Source organism: Bos indicus x Bos taurus, chromosome 25 (assembly GCF_003369695.1).
Source record: "Bos indicus x Bos taurus breed Angus x Brahman F1 hybrid chromosome 25, Bos_hybrid_MaternalHap_v2.0, whole genome shotgun sequence".
NCBI lineage: Eukaryota > Metazoa > Chordata > Mammalia > Artiodactyla > Bovidae > Bos > Bos indicus x Bos taurus.
In genome coordinates this window covers 28749918-28775957 of record NC_040100.1, presented here as the reverse complement: position 1 = coordinate 28775957, position 26040 = coordinate 28749918, and the positions used below count along the sequence as shown (strand labels likewise).

At 42.7% G+C, this 26040-nt stretch overlaps 1 protein-coding gene across 2 annotated transcripts in view; it reads right to left on the bottom strand.

Moving 5' to 3' along the window:
* The window catches only part of PDXDC1 (pyridoxal dependent decarboxylase domain containing 1), a 55091-nt gene that overhangs the window by 6375 nt on the left and 22676 nt on the right, over positions 1–26040 (bottom strand). For both annotated transcript variants that reach the window (XM_027527781.1, XM_027527782.1), the window contains 12 exons: positions 25002–25148; positions 23406–23595; positions 20911–20979; positions 19307–19385; positions 14749–14833; positions 13639–13687; positions 13395–13496; positions 12417–12542; positions 9209–9259; positions 4264–4327; positions 2997–3085; positions 1613–1718 (listed from right to left, as the gene is read on the bottom strand). In XM_027527781.1, the coding sequence (XP_027383582.1) occupies positions 1613–1718; positions 2997–3085; positions 4264–4327; positions 9209–9259; positions 12417–12542; positions 13395–13496; positions 13639–13687; positions 14749–14833; positions 19307–19385; positions 20911–20979; positions 23406–23595; positions 25002–25148 (1157 nt within the window). The remainder of the gene's footprint in view (positions 1–1612; positions 1719–2996; positions 3086–4263; positions 4328–9208; positions 9260–12416; positions 12543–13394; positions 13497–13638; positions 13688–14748; positions 14834–19306; positions 19386–20910; positions 20980–23405; positions 23596–25001; positions 25149–26040) is intronic.

The window sequence follows — 26040 nt, the reverse complement described above, 5'->3', positions numbered from 1 at the left end:
TTAAGAGTCCCTTGGACTGCAAGGAGATCCAACCAGTCCATCCTAAAGGAAATCAACCCTGAATATTCGTTGGAAGGACTGATGCTGAAGCTCCAATACTTTGGCCACCTGATGTAAAGAGCTGACTCACTGGAAAAGACCCTGATGCTGGGAAAAATTGAGGGCAGGAAGAGAAGGGGGTGACAGAGCATAAGACGGTTGGGTGGCATCATCGACTCAATGGACATGAGTTTGAGCACACTCTGGGAGATAGTGAAGGACAGGGAAGCCTGGTGTGCTGCAGTTAATGGGGTCACAAAGAGTCGGACACGACTGAACTACAAACCCGGATATGGAAGAAGCAGGTGTTAAAAATTCACACAGCTGATGGCCTAGGTGTAGACACATTTTGTTCTTACACAGAAGATAGCATTAGCTCCTCTGATTTAACACACAGTGAAATCCTACCATGGAAATCAGATTCTTCTTGAAGAAAGACTCTGCTTAAGTCAAGTGATAAACGTATCAGGTTGGAAACAAGAAGACAGCCACACAGTTCTATTAACATGGAGGGGAGAGAGGTTTGGGGGTGGGTGGAGGGGCAGCAGGGCGGGGTGGTGATGGTGACAGCACCAAGTGCTTCTGAAGGTCAGAGCCTGAGAGTCTCAGGGTTCACTGCGCCCTCGCTTCCACTGATTCAAAGCTTATGTGATCTAAGCCTCAATACGTGCAGCCTGGGGTGTCCACAGTTACTTTTTCCAGTTCCAGACCCCCTGCTCAGCAGGACCAAAGGCTCCCAGAATGTCCCGAGGCCTCTGGCCACAGTCATGACATGCGGGACAGGTGCCTGCACTTCCCTACTTTGGAGTCTGTGGGAAAAATACCTTTCCAAAGATGCCGAAAACACCTCATGAAAAACCATCAAGCATTCTCTGAACGTATTTAGATCATCTCAGAAAAAAGCACAATCAGATTTCTGATACATCTCTATACAGCTTATTTTGAAGTGCCTCCTATAAAACATGCCAAGCACCACCCAAGCCACTGCATGTTCACAGTCTCACAGTCTGATCTGCACATCACCAATGTGAGGTGGTGGGGAACAGGTCTGGAGACAAGAAACTTGCTCCAGGCCCCACAGGTATGAAGTGGCCAAGGGGGGACAAGAACCCCAGGACTTTCTGTCATAAAAGTCCACGTGCTTTCAGCTCTGTTGCTCTCTAAGAGGTCTACGACAGTGATCTCGACCTTCACTGGCCTGTTTGGTGCCCTGGCTCCATTCCAAGTACACTCAGTCAACCAGAATTTGAGGTGGGGCTGGGCACTGGGGGGGTTTTCAGAGCTCTGCAGGGATTCTAAAGTCACTCTGGACTGAGAACCACTGAACAGGAAACAAAAGGTCAGAGGACATCAAGACACAGGAATTCGAGTGACTTCACAGATCTCTCTTTGTGAGGAGGTACCCTGGAAAGGGGCTTGTCTACCTAAACTCAGCCAAATGAAAAGTAAAAGCCTCCCCAGGGAGAGAAGACAGCCTCATAGGGGAAAGTGATCAGTCCACAGCCTGGACTCTGACAACCTGGCACCGGTGCCCTCAGAACAACACCGAGGGTGCCCCACGGAGACCGCTTACCTGCCGCCGTCATCAGAGGGCTGAACCGCACGCACGTGCCCTCAACCTCCAGATCCATGACCGTGAGGCCGCTCATGGGCACCAGCTGCTTCAGCTGTTCTCCCAGCTGCAGGGAAAGGGGCAGAATGAATGCACTCCAGCAAGGAGGGCACCTGTGTCTCCTCGTTCACTCAGCCCAGACCCAAGAGGTTCCTGGAAGTGAGTTTCCTTTCATGTGTAATTTTCTTTGAATACTTATGGCACCTTCATTTTAAAAATTGTAAATTTTATATTTTTTCTTACTACAAAAATGTTTGCTATAGAAAAATCTAGGCAACACAGGTAAACCAAACCAAAACAAACAGAACAAAAACTTACCCACAACACACCACTGAGAAACACCTACTGACTGTTGACATATGGGATAACCCTCCCCCATCTTCTGTGCATGTGAGTCTGTTTCTTCCATTGCTGTTGTGAAACAGGATATACTACATGCTGCGTAGTAAGCTGCATTTTTCCATGCAATTCACAGTGACCATTTCCCTTCTGCCATGAACATGCAGCTACACGGTTTATACTGGCTGTTCTGAACTTCACTGCGTGGGTGTACCTTATTCACCCGAACACCTAGGTTCAATTCAGTTCAGTCGCTCAGTCGTGTCCGACTCTTTGTGACCCCATGAACCACAGCACGCCAGGCCTCCCTGTCCATCACCAGACTCACGTCCATCGAGTCAGTGATGCCACCCAGCCATCTCATCCTCTGTCGTCCCCTTCTCCTCCTGCCCCCAATCCCTCCCAACATCAGAGTCTTTTCCAATGAGTCAACTCTTTCAATTATTTTTTTTTTTTAGGCTACACTTTGCAGCATGCAGGATCTTAGCTCCCCATCCAGGGACTGAACCTGGGCCCCGTGCAGTGGAAGCTCGAGTCCTAACCACTGGGGGCATGTCCGAGGTTTTGCTAGGGTTGGTGCTGCTCTGATGAACACCTTTACATTGTTTAGAATATTCTTTATACTGAAATCATCCCATGATTTCAGTGTCAAAAGACAGCCAAAGCAAAGTGCCCCTCCACCGAAGGCATGCAGGGGAGGCTTCATGTGCCTTCTGGGATCAGCAGAGCTCCACAGTGCCTGGACCGCAGGCCAGGTTTGGCTTGCTGTCATTCACCTTTACAGGGAAGGAGAGAAACGGTTCCGTGAAGAACCTGCGGGAACAGTGCTGAGAGGACCTGCCGGAACTCATGCAGCCTCTGGGGCTGTGGTTTTTGCTTAAGAAGCCCAGGACAAAGCCCCACGCTTCACAGGGGCTCCCCTGTGAGTTTCTGCCTTCCTAGAGGTGACCATGCATTATCCCAACCATCCAGACGCAGCAGGACGGGCACGTGACAGCGTTCTTACCCAGCGGTTCAGGGCATCACAGGAGTGCCTCTCCCGGCCGACGGCTGAGGCGGCAGCGCTGGGCGCTGGGATGGCATTAAGTCCTGGATCTGACACAAAACACAGAGGGGTTTGCCTCTCAGAAACACAGCCAACTACAGCAACCCCCCGACCCGGCTCACTTAGTGCCCAACATGAACCTGAGAGAAAAGTCTCAAATAGTATGAAGACCAACACACTTACATCTATTTATACAAATGTAATTCTTAATTTCATTAACACATTTTCTCCCTCAAGGAATTCTGAGCATAAATCAAAGCATAAAAATTATAAGTCACCAACTAGTCCACAAGCACCGAGCCCTGTGCAGGGGAGTCAGCCCAGCAGCACGCCAGGCCTCACAATGCAACCGGCCTCCTACGATAAATGGTCGAGGTGCCCACTCGTGCTAGGCGCTGTGCTGGGCCTGGGGTTAGAATATGAGGCAGACAAGGTTTTTAGGCTGCCTCTTATGTTCTATGGGAGAAACAGCATAAAGAAATGAAATCACTAAATACTGTTGTCAGGGCCTTGAAAGAAGGTGAGGCTCTGAAACGACATGAGGGAGTCAGTCACCTCAGACAGGACAGGCAGGGAAGGCTCCATGAGGGGGTGGGCACTGGGGGAACCTGAAGGCGGGAAGGAGCTGGGAGGACGAGGCGGGCAGTGGTGCCTCAGAGGAGACCAGTCTGACTGAAGCACAGTGAGCAAGAAGAGGAAGGCGGACAGAAGGGGAGGGCTTGGACTCGCAGGCTGCATGAGGCCTGGTCCAGAGCCTGGACCTCATCCATCGGGCACGGGAAGACACGCAGGCTACGGGCAAGGGGGTGACAGGAAGTGGAGAATGGTCTGGAATGGGGTCCATGGCTGTTGGGTGAAACCTGAGAGAGCCTTGGACTAAGCAGGGCGCCTTTGGGACATTATTTACAAATAGAGATTCTTGAATCCGCTTACTGAATCAAAACACTTAGGAAGGAGGGCCCCAAATTCTGTTTTCAAGGGACTCTCATTCATTCCAGCAGTGGTCCAGGGACTGGTGTTTGGAAACCACTGGTTTAATCACAGCAAACTGTCAGTAAAGTGCTAAGGCAAATAGGCCTGGAATTCTTGTGAACCTTATTACATTTTTTTGCAACGATGACAAGATTTTAGCAATCAAAATATTCTGGACTACCTAGTTAACTTGAAGTGGTTTAACACTCAAAGCCCTTACACACAGAAAAATAACCCTCATTTAAAAATCACCTACCAGAGCCCGGTAGTTCCTGGAAAAATCTGAATACCACCACTGGGGAACTGAGCTCATCTTCCACCTGAAACATGGAATCCAGTTATTACCAAGTGATAGTAAATTCCAAACACCTACAAAGTCAAACGGTGAGCCTGGAAACTAGGCTGCAGATGCTGCCCTTAGAAAGCATGCAAAGAGAACCCCCTGGTTGCCCAGTGGTTAGGGCTCAGCGCTCCCACTGCCAGGGCCTGGTTCAGTCTCTGATCAGGGAACTAAGATACCACAAGCTGCGCAGCAGGAAAAAAACCAAAACACCAAAACCAAGAAAACAGACCAAAAAACCCAACCACCACCACCGCCACAGCAAAAAACCACATCAAGTTCAAAGGTTAATTTCAGTTGCTAGAGAAACAAAAATCAAAGGTTTAGTAAAATTCTTAGAAATAATTATAAGCCAGTCCTGAGAATACATTATAATATGTGACACTGGTACACTGAGAAGCAAAAGGAAATTTTTGATGGTTATGGATAAACATGGGTCCAACACGAAAGATCAAGAAAGGCAAGAAAAAAGTGGCACTAGAATCAGCGAGAGAGTCCAAGCTTTCAAGAATCCAGAAGTGAGGCCACCGCAACCAGGAATGACTGGATCCTTTCCTACTCATCCTCTACTCATTGTGTGAAACTCGCTGAACAGAAGGCAAGTCCTGCTGGCGTGTGAATAACCGCAGTCTAGAACTGAGGCTGTGTTTCTCTAAATCACCGAAGCGATACTTACATTCAGGACAGGCATCAGACAACCATCTTCACTAACAGATTTCCTAACAGATGAAGACGGCCACTGCATTGACTGCCCAGCCCAAGGTTCCCTGTTCTCCACTGAACAAATGTACAGTCAGCCGTCAGCTTCCCCTCAGGGTCAGGACACAGAGGGAGTGTTAATGCCCTCGACAGACGGTCGTGTTGGAGGAGGGGGTGGGGGTAGAGGGAGAGGGGCTCTCCAAGCATTCAACAACTCCAGCACTACAATTCTAGTCTTGAAACCTATTTCCCAAGGCACTGGTAGGGCCACACCAGGACATGCTAACTGGGGAGACAGGCCCAAGATCTTCCCCACTAAGCTGTTCAAAGGAACAAATGTGTGTGAGTCCGATTAAGCAACAGGTAGATTTGAATCTGCCAATTATTTATGGAGTCAATTCTTGTGCTTTCATATCTACTATCTCTTTTAATTTTCACATAAACAAATAAATCTATTAGTTATCTTTAAAGTGAGAGTGGTTTAATATTTATATAGAATGGAGTAAGCATAAAAAGTAAATGGTAACAAGGTGACTAAAACTCTACATTCCTGTTTTCAGAACAAGGTAGAATTTGAGTGCCAAGACTTCTCTAGTCTTCTGTTTCTTACTTTTTTGAGCCCAGTGGTCTCAATGTCAGTGTGCATAAGAAATACTGTACAGGGCTATATATGTAGAATTCTGGTTCTGGCCACGTGGTAGACCAAGCCAATACTGAAGTCATCAATTCTAAATACCTGAAATGCTTGATTAAATGTAATCAATAACCAAAAAAAGTTCAAATCATTGTTAGGCTCACAAAACAGGTGAATCCAGAAATAAGAGAAAACAGAAAGAATATTGTAAGCTGAGCTGCAGGGCCTGGGGGGAGGGGAGCACAGACGGGGCCTAGAACTTAGCATTAACATCTAAGGTCGTGGGTTTTTAAGCCCATGTGAGGGGTAGTGCTTAGTTTACATGAAGCCAGGACGCTTGAAAAGTGCTCTTTACGAAAAGAGAGAAAAACTTCACCCACTGATCAGTAAGAAAGCTTCACTCTGCCTAAGGCTCTGCAGAGAGAGACAAAAAATTCTTTCATGAGAAGAAAACATCAGGTGTGTTCTGCACCTGTGTGTGATGTCCTCTGTGGGACTCCTAAAGCTGGGAAACCAACATAAATAAATGGACCCTGGCAAGTCATACGAGAGAAAAAAATCTCACTTGAAACAGAAAAATTATGTAACACACGAAGCAAGAGTCAGCAGACACAACCGAGAGGACGATATGTGGTCCCAAAACTGAGACTGGAACAGCCATCGGAAACACATGGCGATCACGGTGTTTAAACAGAGAGACAAAGGACCAGAATCCTTGCTTTAAAAGGTGATTATAAAACAGAATAACTTGAAAAAGAACTGAAGAGAATATTGCAGAATGAAAGAGGTCACTGGAAGTAAAAAGCTCAGTGAATGGGTTAAACAGCAGATGAGATGCTGCTCAAGAATAAATGACTGAACTCAAAGAAGGATCTGAAGGGAGGCACTGGAAGGCAGAGAGAGAGAGAGATGCAGGCATCCAAGAGACTGATGGGGGGTGGAGTGAAGGTTCAGTATGCAGCTTACTGGTGTTCCTGAAGGGAGGACATATCTGAAAAAATTAACTGTACAGGATTAAAAAAAAAAGAAGAATCCTCATGTTAAATCAGCACAAGTCCCAAACAGGACTGAAAAAAAAAAAACCCTCACTTGGATGTATCACGGTCAAAGTGGCAGAACAATAAGGATATAAACATGAAACCACGCTCAGTCCCACGGAGGCATTCTGGAATTCTCAGGTGTAATGGTGACAGTGTTCGAGTTTCCCCTCACAGGCCGACTTTAGAATCCACTCCAAGTGTTTGATAAGAGGCCAGTAAAACAGCAGCTTTATCAGAACGCAGCTGCCGAGGAGACTGAACTGGCACCCTGTGAAAGCGGGTCGCGAGTGCCACCCCTGGCCCTGGCGCTGGAGGTGCTGAGCTGGGGAAGTGGGTCCTTGTTTCTGCAATGGGCGAGGCTCCTGAAGGGCCCTCCAGATGGGAAGGAAGAAGGTCATGGGTGCTGGGAGAAGGGAGTGGCTATGCAGCAGAGAAGCTTTTCTGAGATACCCTGGGGTCAAGTCTTGGCTTTGCCACATACTAGTTCTGGGACTCTGGACACACAGCTCATCTGAGCCACAGAAACAGATGCTGCCGCTCGACCCCAGAGGCTTACTGTGAGGGTTCACAAGTCAACACCTATGAAAGCAGCAGACAAAGGCTGTAGCAAGGAGCAGAAGACAATAATCACTTCCACCTTATGGTGCCTGACGCCTCCATTCTGCCTTCCCACACATTAGCTGATACGCCCCTCCTAACAAGCCACCGGGGCAGACGAATCCATTCTCCTCTAACTACCCTGAGACAGAGGGTCCGCTGGCGGAGGACACAGGCTTTGAGAGTGCACCCCAGCTCTACGCTGCTTTACCACATCCTTATCCTGTCTGTGCTTTAGCTTCCTCCCCAGTTAAAGAAAAGGAATAACCACTGCGTCCAACTCACAGAGTCTGTGTATTCATCCACACTTGAACACCTATTGTATGCCAGGTACCACACTGGGCGTAGGATATAGTCATGAACAGACAAAAGTCTTTGCCTTGCAAGGCTTCTCCAGACAAAAACAGACAAGGAACAAACACAGCCCACAATTTCAGGCAGTAATAATGATGAAGGGGAAAACCCAGAGCACAGGGAGTGATGGATAGTGGTGGGTGTTACTCTGGTGGGGTGGGGTGAGCCTCTCTGAAGAAGTGATATTTGGGAACTAAGATCTGAAGGATAAGAAATTGGTAATGAGAAGAATTAAGGGGAACAGTGTTTCCAGGTATGGGGAACAGCATGTACAAAGGAGATCTGTGACGGTTAAATGAAACAGGCATGGAAGAGGGACTTAGTATCACGCGTGCTACACAGTAAGCATGTCACAAACAGCAGCTGCAGTGGTGATGGTGACGATGATGATGGTGGGCTACTGACAGGAAGGTGATGATGACGACGTTGATGGATTACTGACAGGCCACAGTGCCTCATGGTGTTTGCCAGTGACTGTCCCCTCTATTGAGTAAAGCAGCCATTGGAAGGAGGGAAGGAACAGGGTTATGCCTAGGCTGTATGTGGCCTTACAAAGAAGTCCAAACCAGTTGGCAATTAGTGAGCAACATCAGCTCCTCCTGGTTTGCAGGAGAATGAGGAAGGAGAGGAATGAGGAGGAGCCCAAGAGGGCTCAGCAAAGGAGCGACAGGAAATACACAGGCCCAGCACTGCCTGTAACCCACCAGCGTGCTCATTCCAGTCCATAATTTAGTCTCTCTATTTGCAATCAAGAGTGTCCAACCAACATACCTTCACCGACAGCTGAGCTCACAGGCTTGAGAGGTTAACAGAATGAGTCAGTGTCACAGGGCCCCTGTGGCACAGCTGAAATTGGAACCCAAGTCTCCTGACTTACATTGATCCTCTGCTTCTCCGGTGGGGCCACTATCCCCTTCCAAGCTAGGAGAGGAGTCACCTCAGGTCAAGTGAGTAGCTCCCAGCTCCTACTCAGAAGGCGGTGAGGGGAGCAGCCCCTGATCAGCACTTAAACCGAACCATGTACTAAAGTGGACACAGACTGCACTCACTTGAACCCCAAATAAACTCAAATGTTAGTTTTAAAGTTAACTATATCCTGAAGAATTGTCAAAGAAACGCCCCTTCATGCAAATGCTCTCTGGGATCAGAGGGCTTCACAAAGAGTGGCCCAAAGCACTCTGAGAGACAAAACAATTTTCCACTTGAGGAAGATGGGTGTTCTAAAAATTTCTGGACAGGTGAAATCAATGGTGCTTATTACATCTTTGTGCAATTTTAAATTTCAATAGAATAAAAACTGTGAATGGATTATTTGAAAAGCACTGTAGGTGTTCAAACAGTGTATGGGGCAAATTTCTAGGCTTTCTGCTAACTGCAGAATTAGGTCATCGGGACATGTATGACTTTCCCAAAGAACGGTGGTTAACTGGAGCTGCCGCAATTCCATGAACACACACCAAATCTGGAGAAAATCATGCTAAGTCACTGAAGGTAAAAGTTACTGACTTTAAGAGACAGACCAAATTATATACTGTACCAAGATTTTGATGTGGTTCACTTTCTTCAAACTTTCTTGCAATCGTTGACTCTGCAAATGACAAAAAAACAGTTTCTTGTAATTTCATATTAAGAAGTAGTTTTCCTAAGGGTCTTTGCAAGTCTGCAAACAAGGATCTTGGGCAGATAAAGCCATCTGCGACTTGACGATTTCTAAATGTGGATACCAATTTTTGCATTTCAACATCTGCAAATATTCCCCAATATGCCAGTTACAATTGCATTTAGTGACTCCAGAAAAGCTTTTTCTCATTAGATATATGTGAATTTGTCATGTTAGCAACATAGAGGTCATTCATTCATTCAAAAAATACTGAGTGCAAGGCAACAAAAACAAAATTAAGCAAGCAGACTACATCAGACTAAAAAGCTTCTGCACAGCAAAGGAAGTCATCAACAAATGAAAAGGCAACCTATGGAACTGGAGAAAATATTTGCAAATCATTTATTTAATAAGGCGTTAAAATCCAAAGTATATGAAGAACTCATACAACTCAATGGCAAAAACCCAAACTATCCCAATTAAAAAATGGACAGAAGATCTGAATAGACATTTTTCCAGACAACAGGCACATAGAAAGTAAAGATGCTCAACATCACTAATCATCAGGGAAATGCAAATCAAAACCACAGCGTGATGTCGCTGCACACCTGGGAGAACGGCTGTCATCAAAACGACAAGAAACAAGTGTTCACAAGAACGTGGAGGAAAAGGAACCCCGTGCACCCTTGGTTGGAATGTAAATTGGTGCAGCCACCGTGGAAAACATATGGAGCTTCCGCAAAAAATGAGAAGTAGAACCACCATATGATCCAGCAATTCCACGTGGGCTATCTGCACTGAAGAACAGGAAAATACTAATTTGACAAGGTATGTTCACTTCAGCATTATTTACAATAGCCAAGATACATAAACAACCTAAGCGTCCATCAAAGGATGAATGAGTTAAGACGTTAGGGCATATAATAATACACACACACGCACACAACAGGAAATAATCAACCGTAAAAAAAGAACAAAAGCTTGTCATCTGCAACAACATGGGTGGACCTCAGGGCTTCCCAGCTGTGCTAGTGATAAAGGACCCACCTGCTAACGCAGGAGACATAAAGACAAGCGTTCAATCCCTGAGTCGGGAAGATCCCCTGGAGGAGGGCATGGCAACCCACTGCCACATTCTTGCCTGGAGAATCCCATGGACAGAGGAGCCTGAAGGGCTACAGTCCATAGGGTCACAAAGAGTCGGACACAACTGAGCGTCTTAGCATGCACACACGGGTGGGCCTTAAGGGCATTACTCCAAGTGAAATAATTCAAACAAAGACAAATAGCATATGATCTCACATGTGAAATCTAAAACGAAACAAAGCTGATAGAAGTCTGGTCTCTGCTACAGGTGACGGCTGGGGGAGGTCGGTGAAGGGACTCAAAAGGTAAAAAGTAGAAACTTGCAATTATTAAAAAATAAGTCATGGGGAATATAGTCAGTATTACTGTAGTAATTTTTTGTTTTGGCCATGCTGAGTGACATGCAGGATCTTAGTTCCCTGACCAGGGATCGAAACTGAGGCCCCTGCAGTGGAAGCGCAGAATCTTAACCACCAGACACCAGGGAAGTCCTGGAAACTAGTTCTTAACATGCTATCACTGGACCTTATATTCTGGGGGAGCTGCAGAGACCAAATGAGAGCCTGCATCCACCGTGCCCCCTGGGGCCGCATAGTGCTTGGCACCGAGTGTAAACGCTCTGGAACTGCTTCCCATGAAGACAAAGAGGAGCAAAAGGAAGAAAAAGAGGAGGAGGACACTGATTTTTGCTCAGGGAATGTGAGGCCTGGTGTGGACTACAAGGCAGGACGGGACATGGGAGACCACACCTGCTGAACCTCTGTGGACTTTTCACACGTGCGTGAGTCAGCAGCGGAGGCCAGGCCTCAGGAGGGTTTGCGATGCACTGTGGTGTCTGCTGGCAGGTAGATGCCAGAGTGCAGGGACCTCAAGTGTCTGGTGGCTAATGTCATCATTATTCTCTTGTACTCTGTAAACCAAAGGGAGCTGAACACCTCTCCCTGGAGTGCCCCAACCTTCCCCAAACCAAGTCACCATGGCAATGAAGGCTTCTCCTTCCGAAGAACCAAACCTCAAGATGAGAGCCAAGAGCCCCATAAGAAAATATTTTTTAAAATGTGCTTCTGTAAACATAATGAGCATGAATCTTAATATTACTTAATGTAAAAATGAAACTACTTAATTTAGAATGTTTATATTTCATTAGAAACTCATGTTAAAATATCCTATTATAACAGGACCCCTATTACAGTAATATGAAAATACTAATTTTTCTTAAATATAAAAATGACACAAACATGTACGAATTCCAATAATATATTTAAAACAAAGATTTATTTTTTCCTGTTTTTGGCTGCACCCATGCAGCATGCAGGATCTTAGCTCCTCAACCAGGGAAAACAAAGATTTATTTTTAAAACTATCTGCATACCTTACCATATGATTAGGCCCTACTGTGGGAGCTTTACCTGTACGAACTCACTAAGTCCTCATGACAATCTTTCATTACATCATCACCTCTATTTTACAGGTGGGAAATCAGAGGGACAGAAAGGTGACATCATGCTGTAGACTTAGGTAGAACTCAGCTCTCAAAAACTGCGTACATAAGGTATTTTTTGTTTTCTGAACTGCAACATAATTATATAGCTTTCACAATTAGAACACCTCAAACAGAGAATTAGAACTGTCCCTAAAGCTTTGCAATTTGGGAGCCCAAGCCAGCGGGTGTTAAAAATATCCATGCCAGCCTTACTCCCCCCAGCCATCATATTCTTTTACCCTCAAGAGTCGGTCGGTCAAGTGGAATGCTTATCCCAGCCTCCACATCCTCCTCCAGTCCTTGGCTGTCACCGTGACTTCTTTTCTCCACCATGCTGACACCGGCATTCATTTTAATCTGATTTCATTTGGACACAAATGCTGGGACAGCCCCAGCAGTCTCTCCCAGAACTTTGAACAAGAAACCTATATATGCAGGACAATTAGTCTGCTTGCTTATGAGAAGGGAAATCCAGACAATGAGGTATTGAAGGCGGGGTAAATCAGTGAAGGATTTTTCTGTCTGTTTCTGCCATGGAGCATCTGTGACTTGTGCGAACTTCAGGTTTCCACTCACCAGCTGACAGGCATGCTTGATCCTCTCCACAATCCCATCAAGTCCCAAGTACTGTAAAGACAACCACAGTGGCAGGGCACGGAGCTTGTCTGCTGGCTTATTTGATGTAAGACCGGAAACTAAAGTCTAAAAAAGTCAATATAGGTTTATTACTTAAAGCCAATGAAATCGCATAGCAGAACTAACCACTTTCCATTTACTATGCACTTAGTTTGTGTCAGATGCTATGCAGGCACTTGGCTTGCATTATTCATTTGATCCTCAAGCAACTCCATGAGCAAAGTATTCTAGGCAACTTGGCTCAGAGACCTTGATTTTTCCAAGGGTCCGTGGCTAACATGTGGCAAAGCCGGGATGAGAATCCAGACAGGCTAATCTCAGAGCTGGAGCTCTTAGCCACTCAAGAGGCAGCCCCTTCCAAGGCTGCTCTGAGCATCCCCAAATACTTGGCCAGAAACACATGAGCAAGGCTTCACTGTTTAAGAATCACTGAAAACTTATTTCACAGTTGCCTATCACTAACTGGTTCACTAATAAGAACCATCACTACGCTTTTAAGAACTACATCATTTTGTAACTTTTTAGACAATGTGGAAGATCAAGAGCCTTAAAATAATCTTAATTCCACTGTGGGAATCCAGTCTAAGGAGTAATTTGAAACACGAGTGATGCTCATTATTTCAGTAACAAAAATTTGAAAACAGCCTAAAAGTTCACAAATGGAGGATGACTGTGGTACTTAAATGATGGAATATTATACAGTGATAAAAGTTTTTCATACACATGGGGAAGTATGGGGAGAATAAATAGAAAAAAAATATATGGCATAGTTTCCCTTATGTAAAAAAAAAAATTTTAATGAAAAATCACAGATGTAGCATTAAGGAAGAGATGTACTTTTTCCTTTTTCTGTATTTTGCCCCCAGACTCAATGACTACTCACCACTCCCTACTCCCTCCCAGTGAGAGGAAGCTTACCAAGGCAGGATCGTCATGCTTATAGAGGGTCACGGCTGGAACAGCTGGCAGACCCAGCCACGGGCCCGGAGTCAGCGTCATGCTGTCACATTTGGTTGCAGCCTACCACAGAGAGAACAACTTCCTATTAGACTACCAGGATCCAGTCAACCCAGCACCCTCTTCCATGCATAAAAGCCATCCGGGGTTAAGTGATTTTAAATTCCTTCTTAAAAACACAGTATCTAGTAAATCAACAACATACCAGCACTGAAGAGGAAACATAACCTAGAGCCAAGGTTGCCAGATTCACACTGGAAGGAAAAACACAGACCTGAGAACTAATTATTTACTGCTGCTTATTCACTAAGTATGTACTTACCCCCCTCCCCCTCAAAAGAAAAACAAAACAGGGCTGTGCTGTTCCACGCTGACATTTACATGTCTTTCAGCTGTGTTGGTAGCATTTGCAATAGCAACATAAAATGTGGTACATATATTATACAAATTTCAGGAAAACCTGGAAAATGCATTTTAATTAAAATGTTTCAGGGGATGGCTTCTACTTATCTAGTGTAATAAGTGTCTTACTTTCTATCTTGGTAGGTATTATATCCAAGTCATCACGCTTCCCAGAGGGACAATATTAAGCAAAGCACCGCGTACATATGACGTGCTGGAAATGGACCCCCAGGGCTGCCCCACCTCCTCCCCACCTTTTGTCTTTGGAGCACTCCAGCAGCCTTCTGGGAATCCACTCCCCACCTCCTCTGTAAGACCTCAGCCTCGAAATCACCTAAACTATCAGAGAATTACATTTCCGTGGCCACAGCAACTGGCTCAGCATGAGACTCCTGGAAGGATTTCTGACCCTCTGGACGCAAAGCTGGAAAGGCGGCTGGAGTTGCTGCAGCTACTCTGCACCAGAACAGGAAAGGCTATCTAGCTCCAGACGGAGCCACCATGGAGGAAGGTCAGCCAAGTGACTTGGCTGACGTGGTGCTACTGCTGATCCTAACACTGGTCTGAGTTACGGGAGCCAATAAGACCTCTTTATTATCTGCAACCCAAAGAGTCTTTGGGCTTCCCTGTGGCTCAGCAGCTCCCACTCTGCCTGCAAGGTGGGAGACCTGGGTTCAATCCCTGGGTTGGGAAGATCCTCTGAAGAAGGGAACAGCTACCCACTAGAGTATTCTGGCCTGGAGAATTTCATGGGCTGTATAGACCATGGGATCGCAAAGAGTCGAACATGATTGAGTGACTTGCATCTTCACTTTCACTTCACCAAAGAGTCCTTAGAGATAAATGTGACGACAGAGTGAGCTCTTCCCAGGCACTCTGCAGGCCCACCGAGGACCCACACCCCTCCACTTACCCCTCCACGTGGAGCCATATGCCGTATTGCTCACAGAGCTCCTTCAAACGCCCAATCTTATCTGTGTGCCCCACTGCTGCAGTTCCTGGGATAAAACATCCAAGAAAGGACACAAATATTTCCTGAGTCTTTACAGCATGATAAAAGCTTCTATATACATTATCTCCCTTTGAGAGAAGTAATATATCTGTTTTGTTGAGATTTTCCTTGTAAACTGGCTTAAAATCAACCACTGCAAGCTGATTATTCAAGGATTTTATTCAAGTTTTGAAAAATAAAAAATCAAGCTTGCTGTCAATTTAAATCCTCTCTCTATATATCTATGTACACTAATTTTCTATGTACTTGATCTGTTGTTTCAGAATATATTCAAGTTTCCCACCAAGACTGTGGGTTTGTCAATTTGTACCAGTATTCTATCAACTTTTCCTTTATACATTTCAGTTATATTCGTAAGCATTTATATGTATTATCTCTGAGTAGATGCCATGAATTATCACTATGGAGACTATTTCATCTCACAGCAACCCTGCTATAGTACTTTTGTTCTGTCAGCACTTGCCCAAGATGTGTGTGCACGCTCAGTTGTGTCTGATTCTCTGTGACCCACAGGACTACAGCGCGCCAGGCTCCTCTCTCTGCTCATGGACTTCTCCAGGCAAGAATACTGGAGTGGGTTGCCATTTCCTACTCCACGGCATCTTCCCAACTCAGGGACTGAACGCTCGTCTCTTGTGTCTCCTGCATTGACTGGCAGATTCTTTACCGATACGCCACCTGGAAAGCACTTGCCCGAGATACCCCTTACTTTTTGTCACTTTCTGGGTTATTTTTATTTAGATGTGTCCTCTATAAAAAATAGAGGGAGACCTCGGTTTGATCCCTGGGTTGGGAAGATCCTCTGGAGAAGGGAATGGCAACCCACTCTAGTATTCTTGCCTAGAGAATTTCATGGACAGAGGAGCCTGGCAGGTTACAGTCCATGGGGTCGCAAAGAATTGGACACGACTGAGCAACTTTCACTTTCTTTCCCTTTCTATAAAAAATAATATAATTTCTTTAACCCAATATGAGGTGTTCTTTGTTTAAATTTAGAAAGCACTCTGAAGTCAGCTTAAACACATTACACATGTTGACCCACCCCTTTGGTGACATCTACATGGCAGGCTTTGCTGGGAAGACCCTCTTCACAGAACATGAGTAAAATGAAGAGTCAGCATGCTCCCAATTGTCCTAAATTTCCAGTTAGCAGAAGCCACCTAGTAAGATTTCAGATCTTCACCAACTGATTCAAGGAACACAACTAAGACAAGCGCTTCTCTTGCAGGGGCTGTGCCAAGGAAAAGCCTGAAAACTCCACCTCCAAACCCAAACCCATCTCAAATTAAAAAAAAATCTTAAATGACACATTTAGTTTAGCCAGAACAAAATCAAAGGCCAAGGCATGGGTTGGGTCACATGAGCCATCAAAACATAAGGCACAATGCTGTGTTTAAGCAACTGGAGGCCAGATTCACATTCTCTTCATCTTGTGGCAACGTCAGCTGGCTAACCACTGGGATGCGGGGTCTGGGGAACGCAATGTGGTCACCCTGGTAAGTCACTCAACCGCATGTAAACTGAAGCCCCTCCCATTTGTTAAGTGATCGATAGTACATTGGTTCTGTTTCTATTTAAATATATATACACTAAATCAGGCAGAAGAGACAGTTTTTCTGGTGGCAACAAGGTGGATGAATGCTTTTTCTGTTTATTATTGTTTTTAAATAACCGACTTTACTGATTGAAGTATACTTTATGTACAATAAAATCCACTCATTTATGTGCGTGTGGTGTGCTGAGTTGCTTCAGTCGACTCAATGAATTTTGACAAATGTATACAGCGTGTAACCAGCATCACCCCAAAGTTCCCTCATCTCCCCCTGAAGTTTCACTCTTCTCTCCACTCCTCACTGGCCCCAGACAACTGTGATCTGTTTTCTTTGCTGTCGTTTTATCTTCTTAGAATTTCATATAAATGGCTCATACACTATGTAACTTCTTTTATGTCTGGATTTTGGCACTTAATTAGCACGCTTCTGAAATTCATCCATGTTGATATGTGTATCAGTAGTTATTTTCATTTACTGCTTAGTAACCCATGATTTGTTTATCCTACAATTTATTCATTCACCGAGGGAGGGGAATCTGGGCTGTTTTCAGGTAAGAACATTGCATCTCTTCAGCAGCCTAAGAGTTTCAGCTATTCTGCATTCTCACTAGTGTTTGGCACTGTATTTTTTATATTCTCCATTCTCACAGATGTATAGTAGTAGCTCATTGTGGTTTTACTTTGCATTTCTCTAATGACTAATGATGTTAAGCATTTTTTCGGTGCTTATACATTCATATATTTCTTTGGTGAAATGTCTACTCAAATCTCTTGTTCACTCTAAACACGGTATTATTTATATCTGTAATACTGAATTATAAAAACTTGTATATTTTGGATAGAGTCCTTTGTCAGGAAAATGTTTTGCCACTATTTTCTCCTAGTCTGTTACTTGCCTTTCCATTTTTTTAAACACGTTTTTTTGGATAGCAAAAGCTTTTTTTTCCCCCTTAATTAAATTATAGTTGATTTACAGTGTTGTGTTAGTTTCAGGTATTGTTCAGGCACTAAGTCATGTCCGACTCTTTTGTGACCCTATGGACTGAAGCCCGCCAGGTTCCTCTGTCCATGGGATTTTCCAGGCAAGAATACTGGAGTGGGTTGCCATTTCCTTCTCCAGGGGATCTTCCTGACCCAGGGATCAAACCTGTCTCCTGCTTGGCATTCTTTGCCACTCAGCCACCTGACAGCAAAGTCATTCTTTTTCAGATTCTTCCATTAAGGTTATTACAAGATATTGAATATAGTTCCCTGGGCAGCAAAGCTTTTAATTTTTGATAAAGCCCAATTATGGTTCTGCCTTTTGTGTCCCTAGAAATCTGTCCTCAGTCAAGGTCATAAAGATCTTCTATATGTTCTTCTAGAAATTTTACTGCTTTGGCTTTTATGTTCAGGCTTATGAACTATTTACAATTAACATCTGCATGTAGAGTGTGGTAAAGACTGAGGTTCAAGTTCTCCTATATTGATATCCAATTGTTCCAAAACCACTGATGGAAAAAGACTATCCTTTTCCTTTTCAATTACCTTTGGCATCTTTGTAAAAAAAAAACACCTAAGTGACCATATTTCTATGGGTGAGTCTATTTCTGAACTCTATTTTCTTCGGTTAAGCTCACACTGTCTTATCTGCACCTGTATAGTAACTCTAAAAGTCAGACAAGGTAGGTCTTCCAGTGCTGTTCTTTTTCTCAATGATTTTCATCATCTTAGACCATTTTATGTCCATATAAATTTTAGAATCAGCCTATCCATTTCTATCAGCAAGGAGATCCAACTGGTCCATCCTAAAGGAAATCAGTCCTGAATATTCATTGGAAGGACTGATGCTGAAGCTGAAACTCCAATACTTTGGCCACCTGATGTGAAGAACTGACTCATTTGAAAAGACTCTGATGCTGGGAAATATTGAAGGTGGAAGGAGAAGGAGACAACAGAGGATGAGACGGTTGGATGGCATCACTAACTCAATGGACATGAGTTTGAGTAAGCTCCAGGAGTTGGTGATGGACAGGGAAGCCTGGCGTACTGCAGTTCACGGGGTTGCAAAGAGTTGGACACGACTGAGCGACTGAACAGAATTGATCCATTTCTATAAGAAATTGGAAGTCTGCTAAGGTTTTGATATGGATTGAGTTGAATATATAGATTAATTTGGGAGAGATCTGACTTAATAATACCAAGTCATTCAACCCATGTTTATGGCACACTGTTCTATTTCTTTGGGTCTTCTTCAATTTCTCTCAGCAACATTTTGTAGTTTTCAGTGTGTATACATCTTGCATTATTTTGTTACATTTATCCATGAAGGGTTTTTTGATGCTACTATGAATGGCCTTTAAAATTCAATTTCAATTGTTCATTGCAACCTTGATAGATTTGCTTATTAGTTCCAATGGCTGTTCTTCATGGTTTCCTTAGGACTTTCTATCTTACAATCATGCCATCTATAAATAAAGACAGTTTATTTCTCCTCTCTAATCTGTCATGTAACTATTTTTGTCATGTCGTGTACATCATATAATTATTTTTCTTGCCTTACTGCACTGTCCAGAACTTCAAGTACAATGCTGAATACAATTTGGTGAGCACAGCAGAAAGCGGTAGTTGACTTGCTATCTCAAATGTGGAGATTTAAGTGTGACATTTAAAAATTCAATTTAGAAAGGAAGCACATGATGGAGTAGAAAAGCACTTACATCCTAAATGAAAAAGTATATACATACAAACAAGAACTCCCAAAACAAACCAACATTTTACTATTATAATTCTCACCATGGTACTGATACCATCTACCTCACATTCTTAAGACTGGATCTCTCTAAGGCTAAGTACCAATCTTCTTTTTTTTTCCTAATCCTCTATCTTGTATGTCTAAAATGGAAGATTCAGGTTCATGACACCTACCAGCATTTGCAACCAGAAGCAAGGGCAGTTTTCCTCGTTCTATGTCATCTTTAATCAGTTTCTCCAAGAAGGCAACATCCTGGGATTGAAAGACAAACGATAGAAACGTGAGGCAACCAGCATAAAAGCTGAACAAGGAAAAACGGCAACTTCTGAATGAAGCAAGTACTCTCACAATTTATCAGTTCTTTTCTAGACAATTTTCCTTTTTATCCCTCTAATTATAGATGAGAAAACAAAATCATTTTATTTGAAGATTAACTAGAAAACTCAGTTAAATGAGATTAAAGTTAGAAACTACATACACAAAACCAACATTTCTCTACTTTAAAACATTTACGATTTTAAAAATTCTCTTAAACTGGCCCCCTTGCCACCACAAAAACAGCCGAAAATGTATCTCTAATGTTATGCTAACAAAGGTCCGTCTAGTCAAACCTATGGTTTTTCCAGTAGTCATGTATGGATGTGAGAGTTGGACCATGAAGAAAGCTGAGCTCCGAAGAATTGATGCTTTTGAACTGTGTTGTTGGAAAAGCCTTTTTTTTTTTGGCAACTCTTCCCCTGCTTCCCCGCCTACAACTGTTTATTTTCTTTCCTGCAGTTTTGGTTGCAGCACACGGTATTTTTTTTTAGCTGCAGCATAGGGATGTAGTTCCCTGACCAGGGATTGAACCCAGGCCACCTGCATTGGAAACATGAGTCTTAGCCACTGGACCACCAGGGAAGTCCCCTAGAGAAGACTCTTGAGAGTCCCTTGGACTGCAAGGAGATCAAACCAATCCATCCTAAAGGAAATCAGTCCTGACTATTCATTGGAAGGGCTGATGCTGAAGCTGAGACTCCAATACTTTGGCCACCTGATGCAAAGAACTGACTCACTGGAAAAGACCCTGATGCTGGGAAAGATTGAAGGTGGGAGAAGGGGACGACAGAGGATGAGGTGGTTGGATGGCATCACCGACTCAATGAACATGAGTTTGAGCAGGCTCCGGGAGCTGGTGATGGACAGGGAAGCCTGGCGTGCTGCAGTCCATGGGGTTACAAAGCATAGGACACAACTAAGACTGAGTGACTGAACTGAACTGAATGTTATTCAGTGATGCATCTAAACCAGAAAACCTAACTACCTTGAAAAAGAAATGCAGAATCCTAAAACCCAACCCTTCTGCTTCTGACTTCAGTATGGATAGCCTTACCACTTGTATGTCTGAAAATAAGCAGAATCCAATACCAAGGATTATGGTAAACAACCTTACTTTCAAAATCTGCCCATTCATAAATCCAGGTAACAGTGACAACCATTTGAAAGAATGGTTTAGAAGGAATTTCTGATGGTTAGTTGAACTCATGTTTCTACTTAAAGCAGGTGATACAGTGATTATAAGACTCTTTAAGAGCCAGGTGCTGCTCACCTTTCTGCCAGTCAACCTGTGTGGACATTCAAACCTGGAAGCATGTACTGGGCAATGGGAAGATCTAAGCAATCCATGAATAAGCTAATAATTATCTGGAGCCCAGCGAACAGAGCCACAATTGAAAGGAAGATACAGTTTCAAAACACAATTCTTTCTTATTTTATAAACTTTACCATCAGAGCTTACCATCTGATGCTGGGATCCAAACACAGTGTTACAGGGCACTCGACACAAGCAGGGAAAGGGCAAGCCAAGCTGTGGGAAGAAACATGCAACTTCATAAGAAGAATCTCTGTCTCCATCCCCTTACGTCCCCAAAAGACTGTGGTTCTAAGTCACGATTATTCTTTTAAAATAATCCCTCCCTTAGGAACACTTAATATTATAAATATATAGATGTTAAAGTATATCTAGAGAGTCAAGCCAAAAACATCATGTGGTGGAGGAGGGTAGGGTAGTAAATTTCCAGGAGCTGTCTTCTAAGAGGATACAGACAATTTAAAATTTTCTAAATGAGTCAATTGAATGAGTAACTATCAACTCATCTTCTAAATGAGTACCTAATCTTTGCTGTATTTTAGAATATGCCAAAAAAACAAAAAACTTTTCCAAATGGAGAAACAAGCTGAGCCTTTAGCATTTTGGGGGGTAATTTAGGATCTTCCCTCCAAGGATTAGTGGTAAATAACACCGCCTAAAGGTATTCAAAGAACAAAACATGTGTATGGGCCCACCCACTCCTAAAAAACAATAAATATGTGCCAACAGGTATACATATCTCAAGATAAATGAAGTCAGTGTTATAAAGACAGTAATTATCAAATAAATTTTATATTCTTCATTTTTAGCTTCCAAATCCTTAAGGAGATTATGTTTTAGGAATTTTTTAACATTTGAGCATATTGCTCTATATAACTAAGACTTGTAAGCCTTTATACACCAAAAATTTAATGAGCATTTTATTCACATTTTTTTCCTGTAAAGAATCTTTGCTTTAAATTATGAACGTGAAACCCAAGTAAAACACACAATAAATAATTACAGAAATTAAAAGTGAAAATGTCGTCCCATTCCCCCCACCCCTCAGACCCCCCAATTAAGCCACAATCTGTCACTGTTGGGCTTCCCTGATGGCTCAGACAGGAAAGAATCCACCTGCAATGCAGGAGACCCAGGTTCGATCTCTGGTTTGGGATGATCCCCTGGAGAAGGGCATGGCAATCCACTCCAGTATCCTTGCCTGGAGAATCCCATGGACAGAGGAGCCTGGCAGGCTACAGTACATAGAGTCACAGCAGTCCATAGAGTCACAGAGTTGGACATGACTGAGTGACTAACATTACCCCTGCTAATAGGTTAGTATAGAACTTTTCAGATATTTTCTAGGCAAAAATATATGTATATACATATTTTTTTCCAGGTATAAAAAAATATGCACATTAGCATGTACATACTTTTAAAACATGAACGGCTGCCACCTGCCTTTCCCACTTTTCCTCACACATTTTTTTGAAGACTCGATTGCTGTCCCAAGATAGCTCTGAGCCCCTAAGAGCCTGGCTCACAGCAAGTACTCAATAAGTAATGTTTCATGTTTCTACAGAGGTATTATAAAATTCCTCGTTTTGTATATTCTTAAGAAGAAGGCATGATTTCTTTTTTTTTGATGTGAAAACGGGTAAAAATACTCTGTATTGCCGACCTGATTTAGTCCACTTAGGTTAATATTTGTTGTTGCTGATTAGTCACCAAGTCGTGTCTAACTCTTTTTCAACCCCATGGACTATACCCCATCAGGCTCCTCTGTCGATGGGATTCTCCAGGCAAGAATACTGGAGTGGGTTGCCATGCCCTCCTCCAGAGAAGAAGAGGACAGAATTTCTTACCACCAGTGACCAAGGTTCAGAATCAACTCAACTCCTGAGATTCCCCTATGTATCTCCTGGGGACTTCTCCATCTTACAGAAGACAATCCCTCCAATTCTATGCGTTTTGCTTTAAAATGTTCTTGGCCAAGAGGCTTAACAAGTTCTTGACTCGAGGTAGCACCCTAATCAAGCTTTCAGAAAACTCCAAAAAAGGGTAATGCTCTTTGATCTAATAATTCTAGACTGGCTCTGAAAATCCATCTGAGGAATATAACCCAAAGTATAGAAAAAGCTTTATGCATAAAGATGTTCATAACAGCACTATACAAAGAGAATTTCCCAAAAATGGTCATAAAAAGCCAAAGAATACAAACACTCTAACTGCCCAAAAAGAAAAAAAAAATTTAAATACTATACACTCACTTGAAGGAATATCATGAAGGCATTAAAAATATACTTTACTTTGAAGAACTGATAAAACATGATATGCGCCTGTTAACAACAGTAAGTGAAAAAAGCCATGTATAGCCATGTAAAAACATACATGCCCTCTGACTGATCAAAGTCTGCAAAGAAATAAAGTAAAATGTTGACTGTGGTTGCCTTTGGGCAACTAAAAAAGACACATACATCTCTCTAAACTTATTAATACACATTTACATATAAAAATGACAAAAGATGCACGTAAGAAAATCATCTTTCTTTTCACTTGAAAAAAAAAAGCGGCTAAAGAAATAGGTCAACACACTTGAAAAACTTCTAGGACAGAATAAAGCACCGTTTCTTTAAACGCTCGCCCTTATGCCACATTACCTGATTACAGAGGTACTGGCCCAGGCCAGGCCTAGCAGCAGCACTTAGATAGAGCACAGGCTTCCTGTTATATAACACGTTGAACCCATCCACTACGAAGTCTTCATAACGGGAATGGATGGCAAGCCTACAGATCTTTGCAAGTCCTTCTCTTTCTTCTTCGTGGAAATAAGCACAGCCATTTTCATACCTATTAAGAGACACTCACACGTCAGTATGTTCTTACCTCTGATTTTATAAGTCCCAGTCTTATAACCATGGAAGTAAATCTTTTCTCAACCTAGAAACTGTCACCCAGATCAGTCAAAGGAGATAGGAATCACCCTCGTCTCAGATGGCTGAAAACTCAGGGCAGCTGGAGGTTATAAAGAACAAAGGCAATGACCCTTCATCCACACTGAGCTCCTGGAAGATAGGAACTAATAAAACCAGTAGGAAATAGGAATGCCTCAGATATAAAAAGGCTGAAGATCATGGATTGGCTTACTTCACCAGAAAATCAGCACTGGATAATGTAGGCATGGTTTTTAGTAGTGTCAGCCCTAAAACATCCAAAGTAAGTAAAACTGTCAATAATGCTAGTCAGGCTAAGTTTTGCTTTCACTATTATCTGCTTGGAAACTTTTCTTCTTCTCCATCTCTAAAGAGAAAGAGAGAGAACTGCAATTACAGGTGTTGGATTTTTATTAGAAGAAAATTTCTCCTTTGCCACACAGGCAAACTCATACTCTCGCCAAGCCAAGCACCTTTCCACCATCTGAAATGAGTCTCCCAAGTTATTAAACGTTCCAATGTTAGGTAAACATTCCTTTTCCATAAAAGTAACAGCATAAATAAACACAAAATACCAGTGGTCTTGTAGCTTCTACTGACTCCTTACTCTGCTAGAATTCCTTAATAATGACAATATTTACCACTGTATAAAGCAAATTTCAATTTCCCAACACATACTCATCTTCCTTATGACAGCATTTCCTTCCTACTAAAACACAGGTAATACTTTAAATAAAAATACTCGAATCCAGGGACCTCCCTGGTGGTCCAGTAGTTAAGACTGGGGGCATGGGTTCAATCCCTGCTTGAGGAACTAAGATCCAGCATGCCACACAGCATGGCAAAAAAAGAGAAAAAACTCCCTCAAACTTGCCTCCATGTCACTGCTACATCTTCTATCAACATGTGCCAACTAGGAATCTTCTCTTTCCTTATTTTTATTTTTTTTAAATCATGGGAGTATGATAACACATTTACAGGAGACTTAGAAAATACAGAGCAAGGTTACATAGAGTTCTACTATATATGGTAACAAATAAGAAACTGTGGACATTATTCAACAGTACAGGCTCATGTTCTCAGCTCTTGACACGTATTAATTCATTGGTTCATTTAATCCTCACAGCAATGTCATCAAATGGATATTAAGGCTATCTCTGTTGCACCGATAGGGAAACTGAGGCATGCAGTGGTTAAGTAACTCTTCCGAAAGGAAAGGGAAGAGGCAGATCTGAATCTAGGTAGCACAGCTCCAGAAAAGAGACTTCTCACAGTCTATATCCAACTCATAAATGCCTTTACCGGAAACTAAAAACTTATTACCTGAAAATTCTGCAGAGCCATAAGGTAGTGTCTGAAAGTATCCTAGTCGTAAGTTTTCTCAGCTTCTCCTTATCCAGAGTTGAAATGTAAGCTCCCAGACTATGCCCCAACAAAGATATATGACCTTGTTCTCCAATATTCTGAATTCTGTTAATCAAAAATATTAGATTAAAAAAAAGGTATTAGTCTAAGCATAAATAAATAGAACTTAGAGACAGTATTCCACAAAAATTTCTGTCACATTTGAAATGCACTTAATGGCCTAGAAGGCAGAAATTGAGATAAATTTAGAAAATTCAATGTGTAATAAGGTATTAATAGCTTAGGAGGAAATTTTCTTTCTGAATTTAAGTCCTATGAGATGAATATCCTTTTTATTGAATACCAACTAATACACAAACTGTTTTTAAATAATTTTCTCCAGATAAGTTTTTTAAATACTAGCTGTAAGAACTATAGAGAGTAGAGCTGAGATAAAATGTGCAGAAAACAATTTAAGAATCAACAGATGAAGATCAATTCCCTGCATTAAGCAGCTATTTATAACAGTTCAGCAAAGTCAAGGGGGACTAGGTATTGCTTTGCATATAATTACAGTGGATGGACTAATTTCCCTTATAAAGAATAAATGTAATAATGAAAATGACAAAGAATCAACAGGATTCTGGGCAGAGACAGTTCATAGAAAAGGAAATATAAATGGGTCTTAAAATATACAAAAAAGACACTTAACCTGATTTCTTAAGAAAAATGCAAACTAAAACTATGCTGAAATACCATTTCTTACCTATGAGACTGGCAACAATCCTTAAGTCTGCTAATACCCTTGTAGGCAAGCGTGTGGGGGAAAAGGCCCTCTCACACACACAGAGGGGGAATGTGAACAGGTACAAGTCCATGAGGGGAAATTTGGCAATATCTGTCACATTTATAAATACACAAACTTATTCGGTCTAGCAATCTCACTTCTAGGACTTCAATCTCCAGAAACACTACTTTGAGGAAATGACACGTGTACAAAGTTACTAGTTGCAGGAAT